General features: G+C 44.2%; 1 protein-coding gene across 1 annotated transcript in view; it reads right to left on the reverse strand.

Moving 5' to 3' along the window:
• Positions 1-17524, reverse strand: part of TMEM114 (transmembrane protein 114) — a 79378-nt gene extending 61854 nt beyond the window's left edge. The window contains exons 1-2 of the mRNA XM_073542801.1: positions 17102-17524; positions 16930-17010 (exon numbers count right to left, since the gene is read on the reverse strand). Of these exons, the coding sequence (XP_073398902.1) occupies positions 16930-17010; positions 17102-17285 (265 nt within the window). The 5' untranslated portion in view covers positions 17286-17524. The remainder of the gene's footprint in view (positions 1-16929; positions 17011-17101) is intronic.
• Between the last annotated feature and the right edge of the window lie 1929 nt (positions 17525-19453).

Genomic DNA, 19453 nt, shown 5'->3' on the forward strand with positions numbered 1-19453 from the left:
AAAGTTCTATTTTAGTCTCATCTGACCACATGACCTTCTTCCATGCATCCTTTAGATCATCCATGTTGTCATTGGCAAACTTCAAACGGGCCTGGACATGTGCTGGCATGAGCAGGGGGACCTTGCGTGCCCTGCAGGATTTTAATATGTCTGTTACTAACGGTAATGTTTGAGACTGTTTTCCAGCTCTCTTCAGGTCATTGACCAGGTCCTCTCATGTAGCTCTAGGCTGATTCCTGACTTTTCTCACAATCATCCCTATATCCATAAATCTTGCATTAAGCCCCAGACCGAGGAAGATTGAGAGTCATCTTGTGTGTTAGGTGTTAGGTTTCTGCGTCTGCTCTGCAGGAATCCAGAGCCTCACATTCTGCGGTCTCCTGCTGTCTATCTACTGCAGAGAAGATTATTTGCAGCAGACCGCTCCAGAGACTAAGCTCCTCTGTGCTCATACTGGGCATGCTCATGAGACGATCTCCTATTTGAGATCGGGAGTCATGTGCCCAGGTCCTGCTCCAGATCTCATTGGTCCATCTCGGAGATCTGGAATGTCCCGCACGGCCATGCACTAGACTATACTTGCTATGTGTGAATGGTGATGGATGTATGATTCTGGTGACTGACTCATTAAGATTCCCCGTCCTCTGATATTACGTATGTGGATAGGGAACTAGAGAGATAGTCAGCGGCAGTCAGTGGCAAGCTATAGGCCACAGTGCATACCGCACCTCTACACTAGTGTCCGATGGTGTCACGCCTCACGACACTATCGTATAGCGGCAGTAGTTACCGCCGCGCTGCAGTTAGCAGCACTTACCGGCGTCCGCGGTAGCGATGCCGCACGCATGGTAGGTCTAGACGGACACCGACCTCAGTCTTGGGCCGTGTCCTGTGACCGTATACCGTGCGTGCAATCCAGCTGAGACCTGTGAAGCTAACAGGCTCGGCGCTTATATTTCATTTTCCCTACAGCGCCTCTGTGTGTTAACAGAGTCCGCTCAGCGCACATCAGGTGTCAATTAACCCGTGCGCGTTGTACCGCCATATAGCGCGTCTGCCATTGTCTAGCAGCGATTTTTACACCTACTGCACGGTGGACGCCAGGCGGCGAACACACTTTCTATTATTTATATTTAGTGCGTTCCGCCATCCCTAACATTATACTAGCGCCAGGGTCTGGCTAGTGATGGCAGAACAGCAGCAACTCTAACATTATATTCGGCAGCTGGAGGGCCGGTTGGCTACTCTTGAGAGTGCTATCTCAGCTGCGAAATCCACTGAAGCTGCTGTACAGGCAATCACAGACGCGGTTTCACGTATGACCACGTCCTCCCACGCGCCGACAGTTACCCGCCTCCCGTTGCCCGATAAATTTTCTGGCGATGGTGCCTCCTGTAGGGGTTTTGTCAGCCAGTGCTCTATCCAGCTGGAGTTACTGGCTGTGCGATTCCCTACGGAACGGGCCAAGGTGGGGTTTATTGTTTCCCTTCTGTCGGGCAAGGTGTTGGAGTGGGCTACGCCACTATGGTAGCGTGGTGACCCAGAGGTTCAGACCGCTGCTCAGTTTTTAACAGCTATTAAGCAGGTCTTCCTGGGACCACGAGTCATGCACGAAACCTCTCTTCAGCTACTTGCGTTGACTCAGGGATCCCTCTCGGTTAGTCAGTATGGCGTTCGTTTTCGGACACTGGCTTCCGAGCTGGAGTGGTTTGACAAAGCCCTCATCCCTGTGTTTTGGAGAGGTTTCGCGGAGCATGTTAAGGATGCTCTCTCTACCAGAGAGGTTCCTGCAAGTTTGGAAGAGCTGATTGCCATTTCCACCCGCATTGATCTCCGTTTTTTGGAGCGCGGCCTGGAGCGTGATCAATCCAAAAGGAAGGTTACCCCGGCTCCCAACTTTTTTGAGCCTCTGGAACCACCTGAGCCAGAGACCCACTTCCAGAGCCCATGGAGGTGTCTCGTGCCGTTCTCGAGGCGCGTCCGGCACAAAACTCCATTTGTGGTTACCATTGTCAACACGCTGTTCCCCAGGATAATGGGGCTCCGCAATGGCCAAACTCTGTGCCGCTGGGCAAGACCTTTGTCCCCCTCACCTTCGGCCGAAGGTTCTCGTGTGGGCACACGCGTCCAGGGCGGGTGGTCACTGTGGCTACATGCAGACCACAAAACTCCTGGCAGGGTCTTATTGGTGGCCGCACAGGGCTCGGGACATTAAAAAATATATTCAGGCATGCACCTCATGTGCTCGGGTTAACCTCCTTAAACAGAGAGTGGAGACGTCCGCCGACACACCGCGGCGTTCCACTTCAACTTATGCTCGGGGAGGTTTTGCCGCTCCCGTTGTCTCCCACGTGTCCCTTCTTTAACCTGGCGATCTTGCCGCCTCTGATACCTTCCACATGTCCCGGTTTTCCGTGTCACCTACCAGGACATCAGACTTGCCTTCAGACGAGTCTGAGGCCTATGCCTCTGATGGGCACAAGGTGGTGGATTGAAAGGCTCAGAGAGGAGGGTGCCCTAGGTGGGGGGGGTAATGTTAGGCGTCAGGTTTCTGCGTCTGCTCTGCAGGAATCCAGAGCCTCACATTCTGCGGTCTCCTGCTGTCTATCTACTGCAGAGACGATTACTTCGCAGCAGACCGCTCCAGAGACTAAGTTCCTCTGTGCTCATACTGGGCATGCTCATGAGACGATCTCCCATTTGAGATCGGGAGTCATGTGCCCAGGTCCTGCTTCAGATCTCCTTGGTACATCTCGGAGATCTGGAAGGTCCCGCATGGCTACAAAAAGCGCGCATGACCGTTCGGCCATGCGCTAGTATAGACTATACTTGCTATGTGTGAATGGTGATGGATGTATGATTCTGGTGACTGACTCATTAAGATTCCCCTCCCTCTGATATTACGTATGTGGATAGGGAACTAGAGAGATAGTCAGCGGCAGTCAGTGGCAAGCTATAGACCACAGTGCATACCACACCTCTACACTAGCGTCCGATGGTGTCACGCCTCATGACACTATCGTATAGCGGCAGTAGTTACCGCCGTGCTGCAGTTAGCAGCACTTATCGGCGTCCACGGTAGCGACGCCGCACGCATGGTAGGTCTAGACGGACACCGACCTCAGTCTTGGGCCGCGTCCTGTGACCGTATACCGTGCGTGCAATCCAGCTGAGACCTGTGAAGCTAGCAGGCTCGGCGTTTATGTTTCATTTTCCCTACAGCGCCTCTGTGTGTTAACAGAGTCCACTCAGCGCACGTCGGGTGGCAATTAACCCGTGCGCATTGTACCGCCATATAGCGCATCTGCCATTGTCTAGCAGCAGTGTTTACACCTACTGCACAGTGGACCCCGGGCGGCGAACACACTTTCTATTATTTATATTTAGTGCGTTCCGGCCTCCCTAACATTATGTTTCTTCCATTTTCTAATAATTGTGCCAACAGTTGTTGCCTTCTCATCAAGCTGCTTGACTATTGACATGTTGGCGATCCGCCTTGTGCAGGTCTACAATTTTGTCCCTGTGTCCTTAGCTGATTGGTCTTGGCCATGGTGGAGAGGCTGGAGTGTGATTGATTCAGTGTGTAAACAGGTGTCTTTCATACAGATGACAGGTTCACACTGGTGCAATTAATACAGGTAATTAGAGCAGTGTAGGAGGGCTTCTTAAAGAAAACCTAACAGGTCTGTGAAAGCCAGAATTTTTGCTGGTTGGTAGGTGATCAAATACTTATTTCATGCAATAAAATGCAATTTAATTATGCTTATTTTCCCCACCGTAACTTCAATGATGTAAGCTATGTAATCCCAGGATAGCAGGCTCCAGTACATTTGCTGAGACAGTTAATAGGGCTTATCAAGGTCAGGTTTATGAACAGTCAAAGAGAATAGTCGGACTGGCTGCTCACATATTTCCACCCCGAGGGGAGCGGTTTAGCAGATAAAAAGGAGACCAGTTGTCTCATTCAGTGTCTGTGTCTGGAGGTGTGTAGACCTCCAGTATTGCTTGTGTTTGCTAAAGGACTCAAGATCTGGACTAACCTGAGCGGGCGAACCTGCACTACTGTATTGACTATTTACTTTTTCGTTTCACTGAAAAAGGCTGTCTTTTTGTTTGGTTATGCTGAGCGGTTTATGAAGTTTTAATAAACCAGCCTGGATAAGGAAGATTTGTGGATAATCACAAATCCTACTAATCTGTGTTTTCAACGGTCTGAAGACCCATTGGACCTGCAGCAGTTGGATGTATAAGTGATTGGAATGTTGTGTATACACAACTAAATCAGGTTAGTATAACCATATTTAAACACCTATATCTCCCTTGGACAAAACTGTCTTTTTCCTCCTAGTTTTTCATTCTAATAAACCAGCCTGGTCATTTTACTTCCTGTGTATACTTCAACCGCAGCTGAGTGAGTGGAAATCCTACAATATCTTTATATATGTATATACTGTATATGTATATACTGTATATATATATATATATATATATATATATATAGAAATATGAGAAAATTGGGATCCAGCAAAAGGATGAAAGTTCACCAGATTTGTATAAACTTCTTTTTTATTAATTCATTATATCATAAAAAATATGAGGAACTCCAATCAATTAGTAGCATTCGGAATGCTACTAATTGATTGGAGTTCCTCATATTTTTTATGATATAATGGATTAATAAAGAAGAAGTTTTTACAAATCTGGTGAACTTTCATCCTTTTGCTGGATCCCAATTTTCTCATATCTCTATTTGTTGGGGCATACTCCCTGCCTGGATCCGTGCAAAGCATAGGATGAACACTGATTACTGCATCAAGAGGAACTCCTTTATGGTGAGCTGGCTATATGTTTTTCACATTGTTTGAATATATATATATATATATATACTAGCTGAAGTATAGCCTCACGACATAGCCTAGGACACTCTCGGGGTCCAGACGTGTGACTGTGCCAAATTTTGTGGCCGTAGCTGCGACGGTGCGGATGCCAATCCCGGACATACATACACACACACACACACACACACACACACACATATACATACATACACACATTGAGCTTTATATATATATATATATATATATATATTTATACAGTATATATACACTCACACATGCAACCATGTGCACTCATACATACAACTATCCTCATTTTCTCCTCCCTTGCTAGGGTGTGCTACATTCCCTCTCATCCTAGGACAGTCATGGAAGGGGACATGAGCAAAATACAGAAGATAGTCAGCTGCAGAAATTAAGAAGAGGGGAATGAAGCACTATTAAAACTGTAAAGTGCTTCATGGAAGTCCTGCTGTTGCAGCTCTGCATTTTTCCATGCTATGAGCCATGACCTTCTTAGCTTCTGACCAGATGCAGGCAGGAAGCTAAGAATGAGATTGCGGGACTATAGAGGATGCACTTCATTCATGATGTGCATACTCCATACATTTCATGTTGGGTCTGCACAAGCAAGGGACCCCTTGTCACGATCCATTTCGGGGTCAGTCGTGTGAGGGCTGCTGCCCGGGGGCTACTGTCTCTGCCGTCATTCTACAAGCATCCCCTTCTTCTCCAGTGGGGGCAGCAGATGTGCTGCCAGGGAGTAGGGGTCAGTCTCAACCCTCACCATTTGCCAACCCGGTTAATCTGAGTCCTCTTAGGACGAATGATCAGCGGAGGGTGGTGGCTTCCTCTGAAAATCATGGGGGTGTGAGTGTGGAGACACAGGGGGATGCCTCTGATATCAGTCCTACTAAGAGTTCACCATTTTGTGACAAACGCGTGAGTGGCAGTAAACGTTCAGGTCCGGAGTATGTATGGGTGTCCACCAATCACATCCGGTGGAAGTGTGCTGCTGTATTTTGGAATTCTAGCTTTATCGGTCCTTATCGGGTATCTGCCATTCTCGGCCCGACGACCTACCAGCTGGAGTTACCCTCAGTTATGCCCATACACAATTCGCTCCACAGGTCGGCGCTCTGGAGATGTGTGTCGCCTCCGGAACATATATATAACCGCGTTTGCCTTAAACCTGTGAGTCAGGTGGTGGTGGAGGTGAACTCTGGTGGATCTAGGCATCCTCACTGCAGGTGGTTTTCTGGTGAGTTCCAGTGTTGAGGGTCCAGAGGCCCCTCATTGAAAGGGGGGTACTGTCATGATCCATTTTTGGATCTGTGGCAGATCCGGGCTCTCATATTAAAACTTTTTTCCTTTCAGGCCATCGGGGGTTAATATTAGTTTTTGCACCCGTGGCCGCTGGTGTTACTGCATGTTTAGTTGGTCTTCTGGTGAGTTTTTCCCCCCGGTGGCCGCTGGTGTTACTACATTATGATTAATTATTTATGCAGGTGGAAAACCACTCCCACCTCCCTACATAAGCTCACCAGGTGCACAACTAACTGTTGGTGATATTGTTTCTCTTTGGAGACAAACCAAGCTGGAGTTCAGGAGCTGACAGAGTTCTGTGGATCTTCAGTTGTCTGCTGTTTTCAAGTGGCTAACTCTGCTGTCCTGGAGCATTGCGGCAGAGCAAGCTAAGTCTTGTCTTTCAGTTTATTTAACCCCGAGGTGCTGTATTTCCCTTTCCCTGGTTTTTGGTGCAGTTTACTTTAGTCCCTGTCTCACCTCCTGGGGAGGGGGTTGGGTGTTTAGCTCAGGGCTAAACAGGAGATAGGGACAGGTCGGAGACTTGTGCCTCACTACCATTAAGTGTACCCCCAAGTTAAGGAGAGTCAGGACCCCCCTTATTCTTAGGGGCAGTTCAGGGGCCCTGGTTCCACATCCCCTGTTTTCCACTTACTGCCCCGTGACACCCCCTTTATGAATGTTGGCCCTGGGAAAGTGCCCAGATTTTCCCCTGTAATCCCAGCCTTTTCACCCCTTCTTCCTCCTGCAAATCCAGTGATGTTCCAGTTATGCTCTCAAGCAGCTAACATGTGACTGCTGCAGACAAGATCATTGGGCACATATCTTTCTACTGGCATTATGGCTCTCATCTCTGAATGGTGATGACAATAGGATATCATGCAAAACACAAGCCGCGGAGACACCATCACATGTTTCTCAACACAAGCAATGACTAGCCAGGTCTTTCCCCGGGAAGGAGCAACCACGGGAAGGGCAGTCTCCAATGAAGGAAACCACCTATGCCAAAACATGGTATCCATCCACAGACAGCTGTTTCTTTTTTTTTTTTGTTTTTTGTTTTTAAAACCATTCAGGTTAGTTATAAACAACTCAATATAAGCTCATCAACTTAAACGTCGTTGTTTCAACTCTCATCATCATGGTTCATATTTATTTTAGTATAACAAACCAAGGGTATACACAAAAACATCCTAAACATCAATAAACATCACTAGAATTCACTGATATTTGATCAGGTGCTGCCATTTTTTAAATTTCCAGACACCCTCTTCATTAGAACCACCACCGCCTTCGCTGTCTAATTTATAAATCAAGTATAATCTAGAAAGGATCAGCCCGACACACTTATTCACAGATACATGCTTCTCTTTGAAAATTCCTAAATTCCTCACATCCCACAAACTCTGCATCACACAAGTCATAATTAACCATAGGATTCTATTTTTCACACGACCACATGCACCATACACTTCCACACACTGCACGCGTAATCACAGTCCCACATAGTATGCCACACAGTCTCACATCCACCACATCCTTCCCTCGGGCACATATCCGTTCTGGTCAGACCTCGTCTCTTCTGAACCTGTCGCACAGGCAAAATATTGTGCAAGGACATCCATACAAAATCCCCTTGTCTATTAGACATCCCGTGCGTTCCCAAACTCTTCCATGCAACCGAAACTTCATTCCCTCTCAACCCCACAATACTACATTCCACATCATTCTTACGTATTATTTTCATCACATTCTTAGCCATTCTAAAATCATTCATCGGCACACTCAGTAAATCATGCTTCCTCACAAACTTCTCAATCACCTCATACCAGACCGGACACTGGAAAGCAACAGGCATTCTAGCATCCCTCTTTCTCCAACATAAGCCATATCACATCCAACCAGCAGAATAACTTGCCATATACACTCCCTTATTTCCTTTATTCAGCAAAATAACAACAGTTTTGCTATACTGAAGCCCCAGAAAAATCTCAATGTTTGGAAAAGCCATGCCACCATGGTGACACGCCTTAAAAAGACTCTTTCTCTTAAGCTTCTCTATTTTACTGCTCCAGAAAAAAGTAGAAACTAACTTTTCCACTCTTTATTTTCCTACATGATGGTGGAAACACTGTTGCTATAAAAAGCAAAATCGGAAGAATCACCGCTTTTATGACCAAAATCTTACCACTCAAGGTCAAGTCTCTCAGTCGCCAAAAATTTAATTTGCGCTCTATGCACAATCCACACCCCACCCAGCTCTCCTTACCTTCCAAGTCCTTATTAAATAATACTCCCAGCACTTTGATAGCACCCTCCTCACACTTTACCCCCTCCAATTTAACCCTGTCATCCCCAAAACATTTAAAACTGCATTTATTCCAATTCACTCTAAAGCCAGATGCACCACAGAAAAACTCCAGAAGCAACTTAACCCTACTCATAGACGCAACACTTTCACTCACAGCCACAACATCATCCATATATCCAAGAACTTTCACATGCTTCCCACCACTCCCAGGAACCAACAAACCTCACATCACTTTATCACATCTCACCAAGCAAAACAAAGGTTCAATCACACATACAAACAAGACAGGGGACATGGGACACCCTTGCCTTACACCAGACTTAATATTCACTTTCTCACTCAACCACCCATTAACAAGAAACTCACTTGACACACAATCATGCAAAGACATTATCCCATTCACAAATTTTTGAGGAAAACCCATTCTCTCCAGAACGTTAAACAAAAACACATGCGAGACCCTATCAAACACTTTCTCAAAATCAATTGACAAAACCATACACTTCCGTTTCCTTCCCATGCAGTCTCCAATCAAATCCCTTAATAACAATAAGTTAGCACTCATACTTCTTCCAGGCACAGCACACACTTGATCCTCATCCACAATACTACCAATCACCTCACGCATACGATTCGCCAACAAATTGCTATAGATTTTGTAATCTGCGTTCAGCAATGTTATAGGTCTCCAATTCTCTAAACACTTTCTTTCACCTTTCTTATGCACAAGCACAACCACCCCCTCTTTCATTGATTCACACAACTTACCACTCTCCCACATATACTTACATAGCTCAGTCAAATCAGCACCCAGAAAATCCCACGCCTTCACATAGAATTCTACCGGCAATCCGTCTTTACCTGGAGTCTTATTCTTTTTAGCACTCTTCATCACATTTTCTACTTCTTCCATAATTACGTCCTCATTCAAAATATCACATTCTCCACTATCCAACTTGTTCTCTAACCCATTCAGCACTTCTGAAACAAGACCAGAATCAATCCATTTTTTATCATATAACTTACTATAGAACCTATTCAGCCTCTTTATCACATTCTCACCTGACACACACAAACCATTCCTATCCAGGATTTTATCCATATCAACCTTTCTCCCATTCATTTTCTTAAAAAAGAACCGCGTGCACTTTTCATCTTTCTCAAGATGTTCTATTTTGGTGCGATAGATGATTTCTTTCCCATTTTCATCCATAACACGCTTTAATTCACTCTTTGTCTCAGCCAGCAGATCAGACACATCCATCCCACTTTCTCCACATTCCTTAACCAGTCTAAGCGCCGGTTTAAATCATTAAATCTACTCCGATAAATAGCTTTTTTATAGCCCCACTTTTTGAAGAATTTTTTGCAACACATCTTAACCCAATCCCACCACTCCAGTACACATGAAAAATCCCTCTTACATTCTCTCCACTCTTTATACTTTATTTTTAATTCATTCATCACATCCTCATCTTCTAACAATCTTACATTCAGCTTCCAAACCCCACCCCCATACACACGGTCATCAATCGCACTAAACACACCTCTCAAACACTCATGATCAGAAAAAGGTACAGCATTTTGTGAAAAATTCATACACAACATATTTTTGGAAAGCAACATTTTATCTATCCTGGATGCAATACCACCCCTATCAGCATGGTACATTGGCGGTGGTGGGATGCCAAATTTCAGAGCAGCAGCATCTAGAAGGGAAAAATCAGAAATAAGATTGGATAGCTTTTTACCAGTTATGTCACAATTCCCTTCTGTGGTGCAATTAAAGTCTCCAACTAAAACTGTAGGCATTTTGCCCGGAAGAAACAAACTTAATTTTTCCAAAAGAGCCAGACGCTCCTTTTTCCTGTCTTGTCCTGATGGACAGTACACATTAATAATTCTAGCCCGCCACCCCCTATAACTAACATGTGCAATTATACATCCACCCACCTCTACCACCATGTAGCTATCTAAACTAATCTCCCTGTTACCCATTAACATCCCTACACCATCATTCCTATTAACACATGAGCCAGACCATACATGCTGTCCGTAAGGCCAGTCCTTATCGCTTGGTGCGTCCACAATCCCACATTCCTGAAGACAAAAGATGTGAGCATTCATCCGTTTAATATAATCTAGAATGATTGCCCTCCTGAATTTGGATCTAATTTGCCTGACTTTCAGGGACGCAATGCCCCAACCAGCTTGGGGAGCCATAACATGACTGTGTTGTTTACATGACGACAAACACGCCACTTCCTCTTCAGCCGTTTTCGTCTTCCATTTAGAACTGCAACTCCTCGAATCTGTTTACGTCTGCGGGAATGCCTAAAAAAGCATTGGTGTCAGGAGAGAAGACATTCTGAGGGTAACTACGTTCACTTATCGGACTTAAACCAACTTCACCGGGGTCTGGCCAATCTCTTCTGGGCTTCTTGCAGGAAGTTCCAGACTCCTCGTCCTCAGAGGACCTCGCAAGAGTGAAGTCACCTTGATCTCCACAACTGGCCAACTCCTCCTCAGTAGCAAACCAAGATACACTGGGGGCATTGCCAAGAGTACCTTCCAACTCCCCCTCCCCATAGACATCAGACTGATGAGGGAGCTCACATTCAACATCAGTAGCTTCCAAAACTGCCACCTCTGGGCCGGGAGACTGAACTCATGGAGATCAACATCCAACACTGCGGAGACACCATCACATGTTTCTCAACGCAGTGATTCTAGAGCAATGCTCCCGTCCCTTATGGGAAATATGTAAAAATTCATCCTCATTTTTCACAGTCTTCTACTAGACATTGCTCCTACTGGCCAGTTTCCTACTCCACACTGATGAGGGCCAATACCCCGAAACAGCTGTCTGTGGATGGATGCCATGTTTTGGCATAGGTGGTTTCCTTCATTGGAGACTGCCCTTCCCGTGGTTGTTCCTTCCCGGGGAAAGACCTGGCTAGTCATTGCTTGCATTGAGAAACATGTGATGGTGTCTCCGCGGCTTGTGTTTTGCATGTTTTTACATATTTCCCATAAGGGATGGGGGCATTGCTCTAGAATCACTGCGTTGAGAAACATGTGATGGTGTCTCCGCGGTGTTGGATGTTGATCTCCAGGAGTTCATTCATCCTCATTTTTGATAATAGGATATCAGTCACATGCAGGCTTCTTTCAAACAAAGATCGGGAGGGCCACCAGAGTTAGGCTGGTTTCACACTTGCGTTTTTTTGCGCTGTTTTTTTGCGCAAAAAAACGCATACTTTTTTTTCCCTATACTTTACATGGGTGCGCATACACATGCGTTTGTACGCGTTTGTATGCGCATGCTTTTTTTGGAGTATGTGCTCGGGCGCACAAAATGCATTCTGTTGCATTTTTTGTGCATCCGACTTGCCCAAAAAAAATGCATGCGCACGCAATGCGTTTTTTTCACCCAAACACCCATTATAGTCTATGGGTGCGCATAGGTGCGCATGGTAATGCGCACATATGCGCAAAAAAAGCATGCTTTTTTTTACAAAAAAACGCACACCCAAACCCGCAAAAAAAGCACACAAACGCATAATGCGTTTTTTATGTGCGTTTGCACTGCACACGGTGCCCAGCGCAATAAAAAACGCAAGTGTGAAAGTAGCCTTAGATCTATGGAAAGAAGAGGTGAGCATTGTTTCTTTTTGTCTCATAAAATTTACAGATGTTTAAGAAATATAAAAGTTGTATCATTCCTTTAACTCTCTACAGACAGGTAGATCCATATTGTCATGATCCGAAGTGGATCTGACAGTTTAAATGCACAAAGCAACTTTTTTTTTCCTCTGGCTGTGTGCCAAAGTGTGGGTTTGCCCCGGGTGGCCATTAGGATTATTGCACTGTGGTGTTTGTTCTTAGTTTGCCCCGGTGGTGGTGAGCAGCATTGCACTTTGGTTACCTTAGTTTGTGTACTTAAGTATGTAACAGGTGTGGTAGCTCTATAAGAGAGTATCAGGTGTGGTAATCGTTTGGTGATAGGTGTTTAGTTGCAAGCAAGCCTGGGTGAAGGAGGGAGCTGAAGGAGAGTCACGGGCAGCTCAGTCAGAGCCCTCGAGTAGCAGCTATGGTGTCTGCAAGGAGTGCTGGCATGGATTGGTGGAGATCAACTATGGTGTCTGCAAGAAAGGCTGGCATGGCGTGGTGGAGTCGCAGTTAGGGTGTCAGCAGGAAGTGCTTGCATGGCTTGGTGGAGTGGCGACTATGGTGTAGAGTTGCACTCAGCATGCTGGACTTGGTTGCTGAAAGTTGGACTCAAACATGCTGGACTTTTTGGCAGAAAAGTTGGACTCAAGCATGCTGAACTTTTTGGCAGAAGCTAGACTCATTTGCTGGACTCTGTTTCTGGACAGCTGCACATAGGTGGTGGACTCAGTTTGCTCCAAGGCTGCACTATGGTGATGCATCCGGTTGGAGGAAAAGATGCACGCAGGTGGTGGCTCTGTTGCTGGGAGTGTAAGCCACAGAGCAAAGCTAAGTGGTGTTCCCCTGTTGTCATTTTTCCTTATGTGTGTTTAGTGCAGTGGTGGGATTAGTTTCCGCACAGACCAGTTCCCTAGTGAGGGTTTAGGTGCAGGGCGAGTCAGGGTTTTGAGATTTCTGATTGTCGCCCGGTGTGGAACCGGCCTAGGGAACGCTAGGAGTGTAGAGACACTGACTCAGGGGAGTGCAGGAGGTCTCCACTTCCCCGTTTCCCTATCGCAGGGCCACCATTGTTATTGTTACCCAGGTTTTCCCTATTTCCCCTGACTTATTGTATTAGTTACCGGCCTACGGGCTGCGTCACATAGGACAATTACACGTGCCGCGTCCTGTTGTATCAGTTACCGGCCTGCTGGCCGTGTCACTCAGGACGGGGCACGTGACACATTTGATGCTGATAGTACACACATTAGAGAGTATATTGCGCTGGCAGACAGGTCTGCCATCAGGACTTTACTGCCCTTACTGGCATATGGGGCCCAGTGAGCAGAGGGAGCTCGGACCATGCCCTCCTCTGCTCACCAGGCCCCAGGGGCAGGAGTATCCTGATGGTTCAGTAACTGAATATGCATCCTCAGACGTGCGTTTAGATAAAATCTATTGCTGTGCGGGCCCGCACGGCAGTAGTTAAAAGCGGCCAGCCAATCACAGGCAGGCAGCTGACATCGGCATGTATATCGCTGGCATATGACGTTACTGTCATGCGCCGGCGAGTCCATGCCTTAAATTGATAGAGGAAACTATGCCTATGAACCGCGGCCAGGTAAAGAGAAATTTATGTGCATGAATGCTCCAAGCCACAATATGTAGACAGTTTGAGCAGAATCATGGGGCACAAAGGGTAGGATGAAGACAGATGGGGTAACCGCAACATCTTGGGACAAGTAAAACAGGATAGAAACACATGGGGCAGGATCATGGGACAGGATCATGGGACAGAATCATGGTTCAGATGGGGCAGGATCATGGGAAACATGGGGCAGGATCATGCGCCAGATGGGGCAGGATTATGAGTCAGATGGGGCAGGATCATGGGGCAAGATCATGGGACAGATGGGGCAGGCTCATGGGACTGATGGGGCAGGATCGTGGGACAGATGGGGCAGGATCATGGGACACATGGGGCAGGATCATGGGACACATGGGGCAGGATAGAGTAAGATGAGGGAGCATCATGTGACACATGGGGAGGTATGGAAATAGATGAGACAGAATCCTGGGGCAGGATCGTGGGGCATATGGGGCAGGATCATAGGACACATGGGGCAGATTGTAGACATCAGTTGGGGCAGGTTGGAGACATATGGGGCAGGATGGGACGTCACATGGGGTCAGAATGGAGACACTTAGGGCCAGGATGGGAGAACATATGTCTGGAGCCAGGAATGAGACACAGGGGGTTAGGAATGAGACACAAGGGGGCCAGGATGGGGGATATTATTACTGCAGTGATGTATTTTATTTTTGAGGATATTGTTTTGAATGGGTGGTCCTGTTACTGTGCAGGGCAGCACTAGATCACCTTTTTTCCTACATGTGGTGTAGTGTAGAAGTTGGGGAAAAATTAACTAATGTGCTCTGCAAGCGCTGCTCTAGATGAATGTGTTATTTTCTACAGAGACGAGTACTGTTTAGAAGCAGTGATGGTGGTCTGAGCTGGATAAAGAAGAAAAGCGAAGATGAAAGACTTCAAATAGAGACGTCACTGTTGAGTCAATGTGTTACCTATACACTATATAGTATATACAGAGCTCTGATATGTAATGTCACTGGTGATCACTGTATTACCTGTACACTATACACTACATACAGAGTTCCTGTGTAGAATGTCAATGGTGATCACTGTATTACCTGTACACTATATATGGAGCTCCTATGTGTAATGTCACTGGTGATCCCTGAAGTAAATTACCTGTACTCTATACAGTATATGCAGTATATACAGAGCTTCTGTGTGTAATGTCACTCCTGATCCTTGCATTACCTGTAAAATATACACTATATACAGAGCTTTTGCCTATAATGTCACTGGTGATCCCTGTACAGAACACTACACATTATAAACAGAGCTCCAGTGAAATATCACTGGTGATCACTGTATTACCTGTACAATAGCTCTGCACACTATGTACAGAGCTCCTGTGTATAATGGCACTTATGGTAATATTAATATTGTGAGGGTTTTTTTATTAATGATCAGTATTGTAGTATTCAGTCACTATGTGGTGGTAATACATGGTCTAGTCATGGTGTGGCAGTATTTGTTCTTTTATGTGGTGTTATTGGTCCCTATATGGTGGTAATATGTGGTCTGGCCACAGTATGAAGAAATTTGTCCCTTGTATGTAATATTATTGGTCATTTTAAAAATTCAAAAATAAATAAAAATACACCTAAAAAGAGCATTGGATATTTTAATAAATGTTTAATAGGTTACAGTAGAGTAGGTCCCGGCTAAAAGAGTATACCTTGTCATGGCGGTGGCTTAAAAAATCTTTTGGCCAAAACAAAAGCTGCTATATATGTGATCTGGTGTTCATTGGGAACTGTTAATGTGTGATTGGTGAGGATGTGGTGCAGAAGTGGAGCTTTTCCAAGAGAGGACGGTGGAACTGTGGAAGGTTTGAGAGGTGGAGGCGGATCTGGGGGTGGAGCCTGGGCAGAGTTTCAATGAGGCCCAAAAATTTTGCCTGTATGGGGCCCTGAAATTCCTGGTGGCAGCCCTGCTGGCAGACATAGATAGAAGAGGACCCCCATGTAAGGACAATGTTTGGGCCCTTTCTCCTTGGGCCTCTGCGCACCCGTACAGTTTGTACCAATGATATGTATATGTATGTTGATCCATTTCAATCTCCTCCTATTTCAACAGTGACTCTTTCTATGACTACTGAAGTACTAAAGCAACAGATGAATGCACAGTTATTTCTATGGTAAGCACTCAAAGTTGTCATGCCTCTAGATTTATCAATGAGCCATCAAGTCATCCCCAAAATTATGTATTGCCATAGTTATGCAATATTTACTCTTTAATATACCCTAACCAATGGTCAGAATTTTCTTGGTTGTGCTTTGCTGCTCCATTGAATTCTAGACACAAAGCTGGTTGGAGTCATAGTTTGGCATGATGAGGTTGTTTGGACCCAGAGCCAAAACCTGTGATATACTTCTGTCTGATTTAATAAAATCTAATATTAGAGCTTCACAGAAAACTTGTAGCCCTAAGGCCATGTACACATGTTCCGTATTTAGTCAGTATTTTACATCAGTATCTGTAAGCCAAAACCAGGAGTAGGTGATAAATCCAGAAGTGGTGACGTGTTTCTATTATACTTTTCCTCTGATTGTTCCTCTCCTGGTTTTGGGTTACAAATACTGAAGTAAAATACTGACCAAATACTGAATATATGAATGTGACTTACAAATTAATTTTAACTTACGAGCTGCAACTGTAGTCTAAACGAATGCATAAGGTTGTGTCCAATCTGCAACTTACAAGTAGTTATTGTAGTAAGATTTATAGCAGCAGTAATATTTATAATAATAATAATAATACATATAATTTTAACATACTGTCTTGCAGTATGACAATGAACCAGAGGGGGGTGATATAACACTGGCAAAAAAAAATCTACATTTTTTAAAAAATGTATATAGCTGGAATAATTGAATTTATTGAGAAAGCCATGCAACTAAATAACTTAAAGCATAAAAACATAATAAATCATAGTAATATAATCATAGTATTAAAAATGGTAACAATAACATTTAACATTTGTAGTAATCATGTGAAAAAGAGACTTTGAATATGTTCAATATGACAATTGCAGTTTCATTATAATTACGGCATAGGGCATCAGAATTTCATTGGAGCAGATAATATGCTCTTTCCACTAGAAAAATACAAACAAATACTTGTCTGCAAATATACCAGAAAATAATAATATATTGGAAATGTACAAGTCAACTCACTTAACAGTTGTTTTTGTGGATCTGTAAAGTTTAAGTTACCATGCCAGAAAGGATTTATCAGAGGGGAGCATTTGTCTTTAACTGGAAGAGAAAGAAGAGAAGTCAGATGAAGATGAGAGAAGTGAGTGACATCTTATAACAAGGGTATTCCCACATCGCAGATGGTACTTACATTTACACATTCTCCACAGTCCTGAGTGTGAGCTCATGGTCTCTGACAAGTTGTTCTTTATTTCCAATTTGGAAGCATCAATGATATACCAAAAATCTGTTCCGATAGCCACCACCAAAAATACAAAGCTCAAAATGCCAACAAAGGCAACAAAAGCCGACAAGATGCTCAACTTCAGCTTCATTGTAGATGGAATTAGCAATGCTCCGGTAGGTCAGTAGTGTTCGAGAAAGCAGGTTTAGATTTCCATGGAATGTTATTCCATCAGGATGTAACAAACATCATTTGTCCCATCGGGACCACAGCGAAATTCTGTCCTCCCTCTCTGAAACAGTTCTGGCGATATTCTAGCTCAACCAGTGGTAGGAATGACAATTCAGCAGACACAGCTCGGGAGCATGCAACAAGCTGAGCTCTGAAAGCTTTTCTGGTCTCACTAAGCCAGAGACAGAGAAGGCAGAGAGGAATATAATATTGGGAGCCGCTCTTGCACTGCACGTTTTAATGATTTTCGAAGGGGCGCCCTTGTATCTCGCCATTGGCAAAGCAAAGAAATATCTAAATATCTGTAGTGAATTTTAATTGATCAAATGTATAAAAAATGGTGAGGATTGTTCACACTGTATATTTAATTGTTCACATTACTAAAGTGGAATGATCAGCGCAGATCAAACATGTACAGACTTTAATTGATTCATTGATTGCGTCAATTATTCTTTATATATGGGAAGAATCCCTTAATTGCTAATTCTATACCATAATCAAATTGCAGCCTTTATCCTCCTTAATATACAGCGCTGAATGGAGTTTACAGTATCCCACACTTAGGCCTCATTCAGACATCAGGGGTTTTTTTTACATATGAGAAAAACTGATGAAGTTTCACAAGTGAATTTATTAATTATTATTGTTATTATTATATCAGTATTTGCTATTTAAGTAATTAATAAAATGATGTAGTCAAAATAGAAATGCAAGTAAAAAAAACAAAACAAAATAAATTTATACCGAAAAATATTTATTGTAGTAAGGTTTAGAGCGTCTCGTCCGATTCTCATCAGAACGTCATCAGAGATTGATCAGAGTTTGTTCAATGTTTCATAGTTTTTTTCACGGATAAGAAAATAATACGTTTTTCCACCTTCTCCTATCAATCAGTGAAATACGGACAGCACATAGAGTTTTTCACTGACACATACACTTGCATTGCCATTTTGATCCAATACTCGGATCAATATCTGACACGTCTCCACAATTTTTAAGCACAGACCACTTTATCCATGGGAAAAATATGACATGTCAATGGCCCCATAGACTGTCATAGGTACAAGTACTGTCCTTGAAAAAAACAGATAGCACTCGAACGTGAAAAACTGACATCTGAATGAGGCTTTTTCCAGCAGAAGGATAAACACTTGAGATGAGCTTCAACTTACATATCTTGAAAAAAAGAGAATTTCCAACAATAACATTTCTGCAAGTATATTAGTAAATTGTACTTTATGAAGTTCAAGAACATTTAGGCTATGTGCACATGTTGCGGATTCTGCTGCGGATCCGCAGCATTTCAGGAGCTGGGGGTCCGCAGCAGATTTAGGTGCGTTGTACAGTACCATTGTTTTCAATGGTAGCCTAAAAAACGCTGTGCACATGCTGCGGATTTTTCCGCGCGGATTTTCTGCGGGTTCAAATCCGCAGCATGTCAATTCTTTGTGCGGATTCCGCTGCGGTTTCACACCTTCTCCATTGTTGAGGTGTGAAACCGCATGGCTAAGCCGCAGGCTAATCCACAGGTAAACCGCAGGTCTTTTGACCTGAGATTTTACCTGCGGATTTTTACAATTCGACGCGGAAAAATCCGCAGGACCAAAATCTACTTGTGCACATAGCCTGAAAGCTTAGACATAATTAGTGATCAGGCAAATTAGTATTCCAACTCTAGTATATTTCACTCCCTTTTGTTTTTTTTACATAAAGCGAACCTGTCAGCAGCATTTTGGTAAGTAAACTACAGGCATTGTCAGGTTGGCAGTGATAAACATGTTTCTCATCATAGAGACACAGAGAGACAGACTGTTTGTGCTTCGGGGCGGTCTGTGGGCAGTTCTTTCCTTGGTTTTAAACAGACTGGTCCCCAATCCAAATTCTGCAACAATGAGACTTTTATCACACAGGCATATTGTAATGTAGTAGAGGGGCCCTCAGGCACCGGGGCCAAGATGTGACCTCTTCCTATATATAGTTTAATCCAATTTATTTTACTTTTATTTCCATTAACCTTTTTATTTCCTCTAGTGGCATCATGCTTACTGCCATATTCATTCACAGCAGTGCCTGGCACCTGTGGAGCTT

The sequence above is a fragment of the Dendrobates tinctorius genome, unplaced genomic scaffold (assembly GCF_039654945.1).
Source record: "Dendrobates tinctorius isolate UK_male_01 unplaced genomic scaffold, ASM3965494v1 ptg000129l, whole genome shotgun sequence".
Lineage (NCBI taxonomy): Eukaryota > Metazoa > Chordata > Amphibia > Anura > Dendrobatidae > Dendrobates > Dendrobates tinctorius.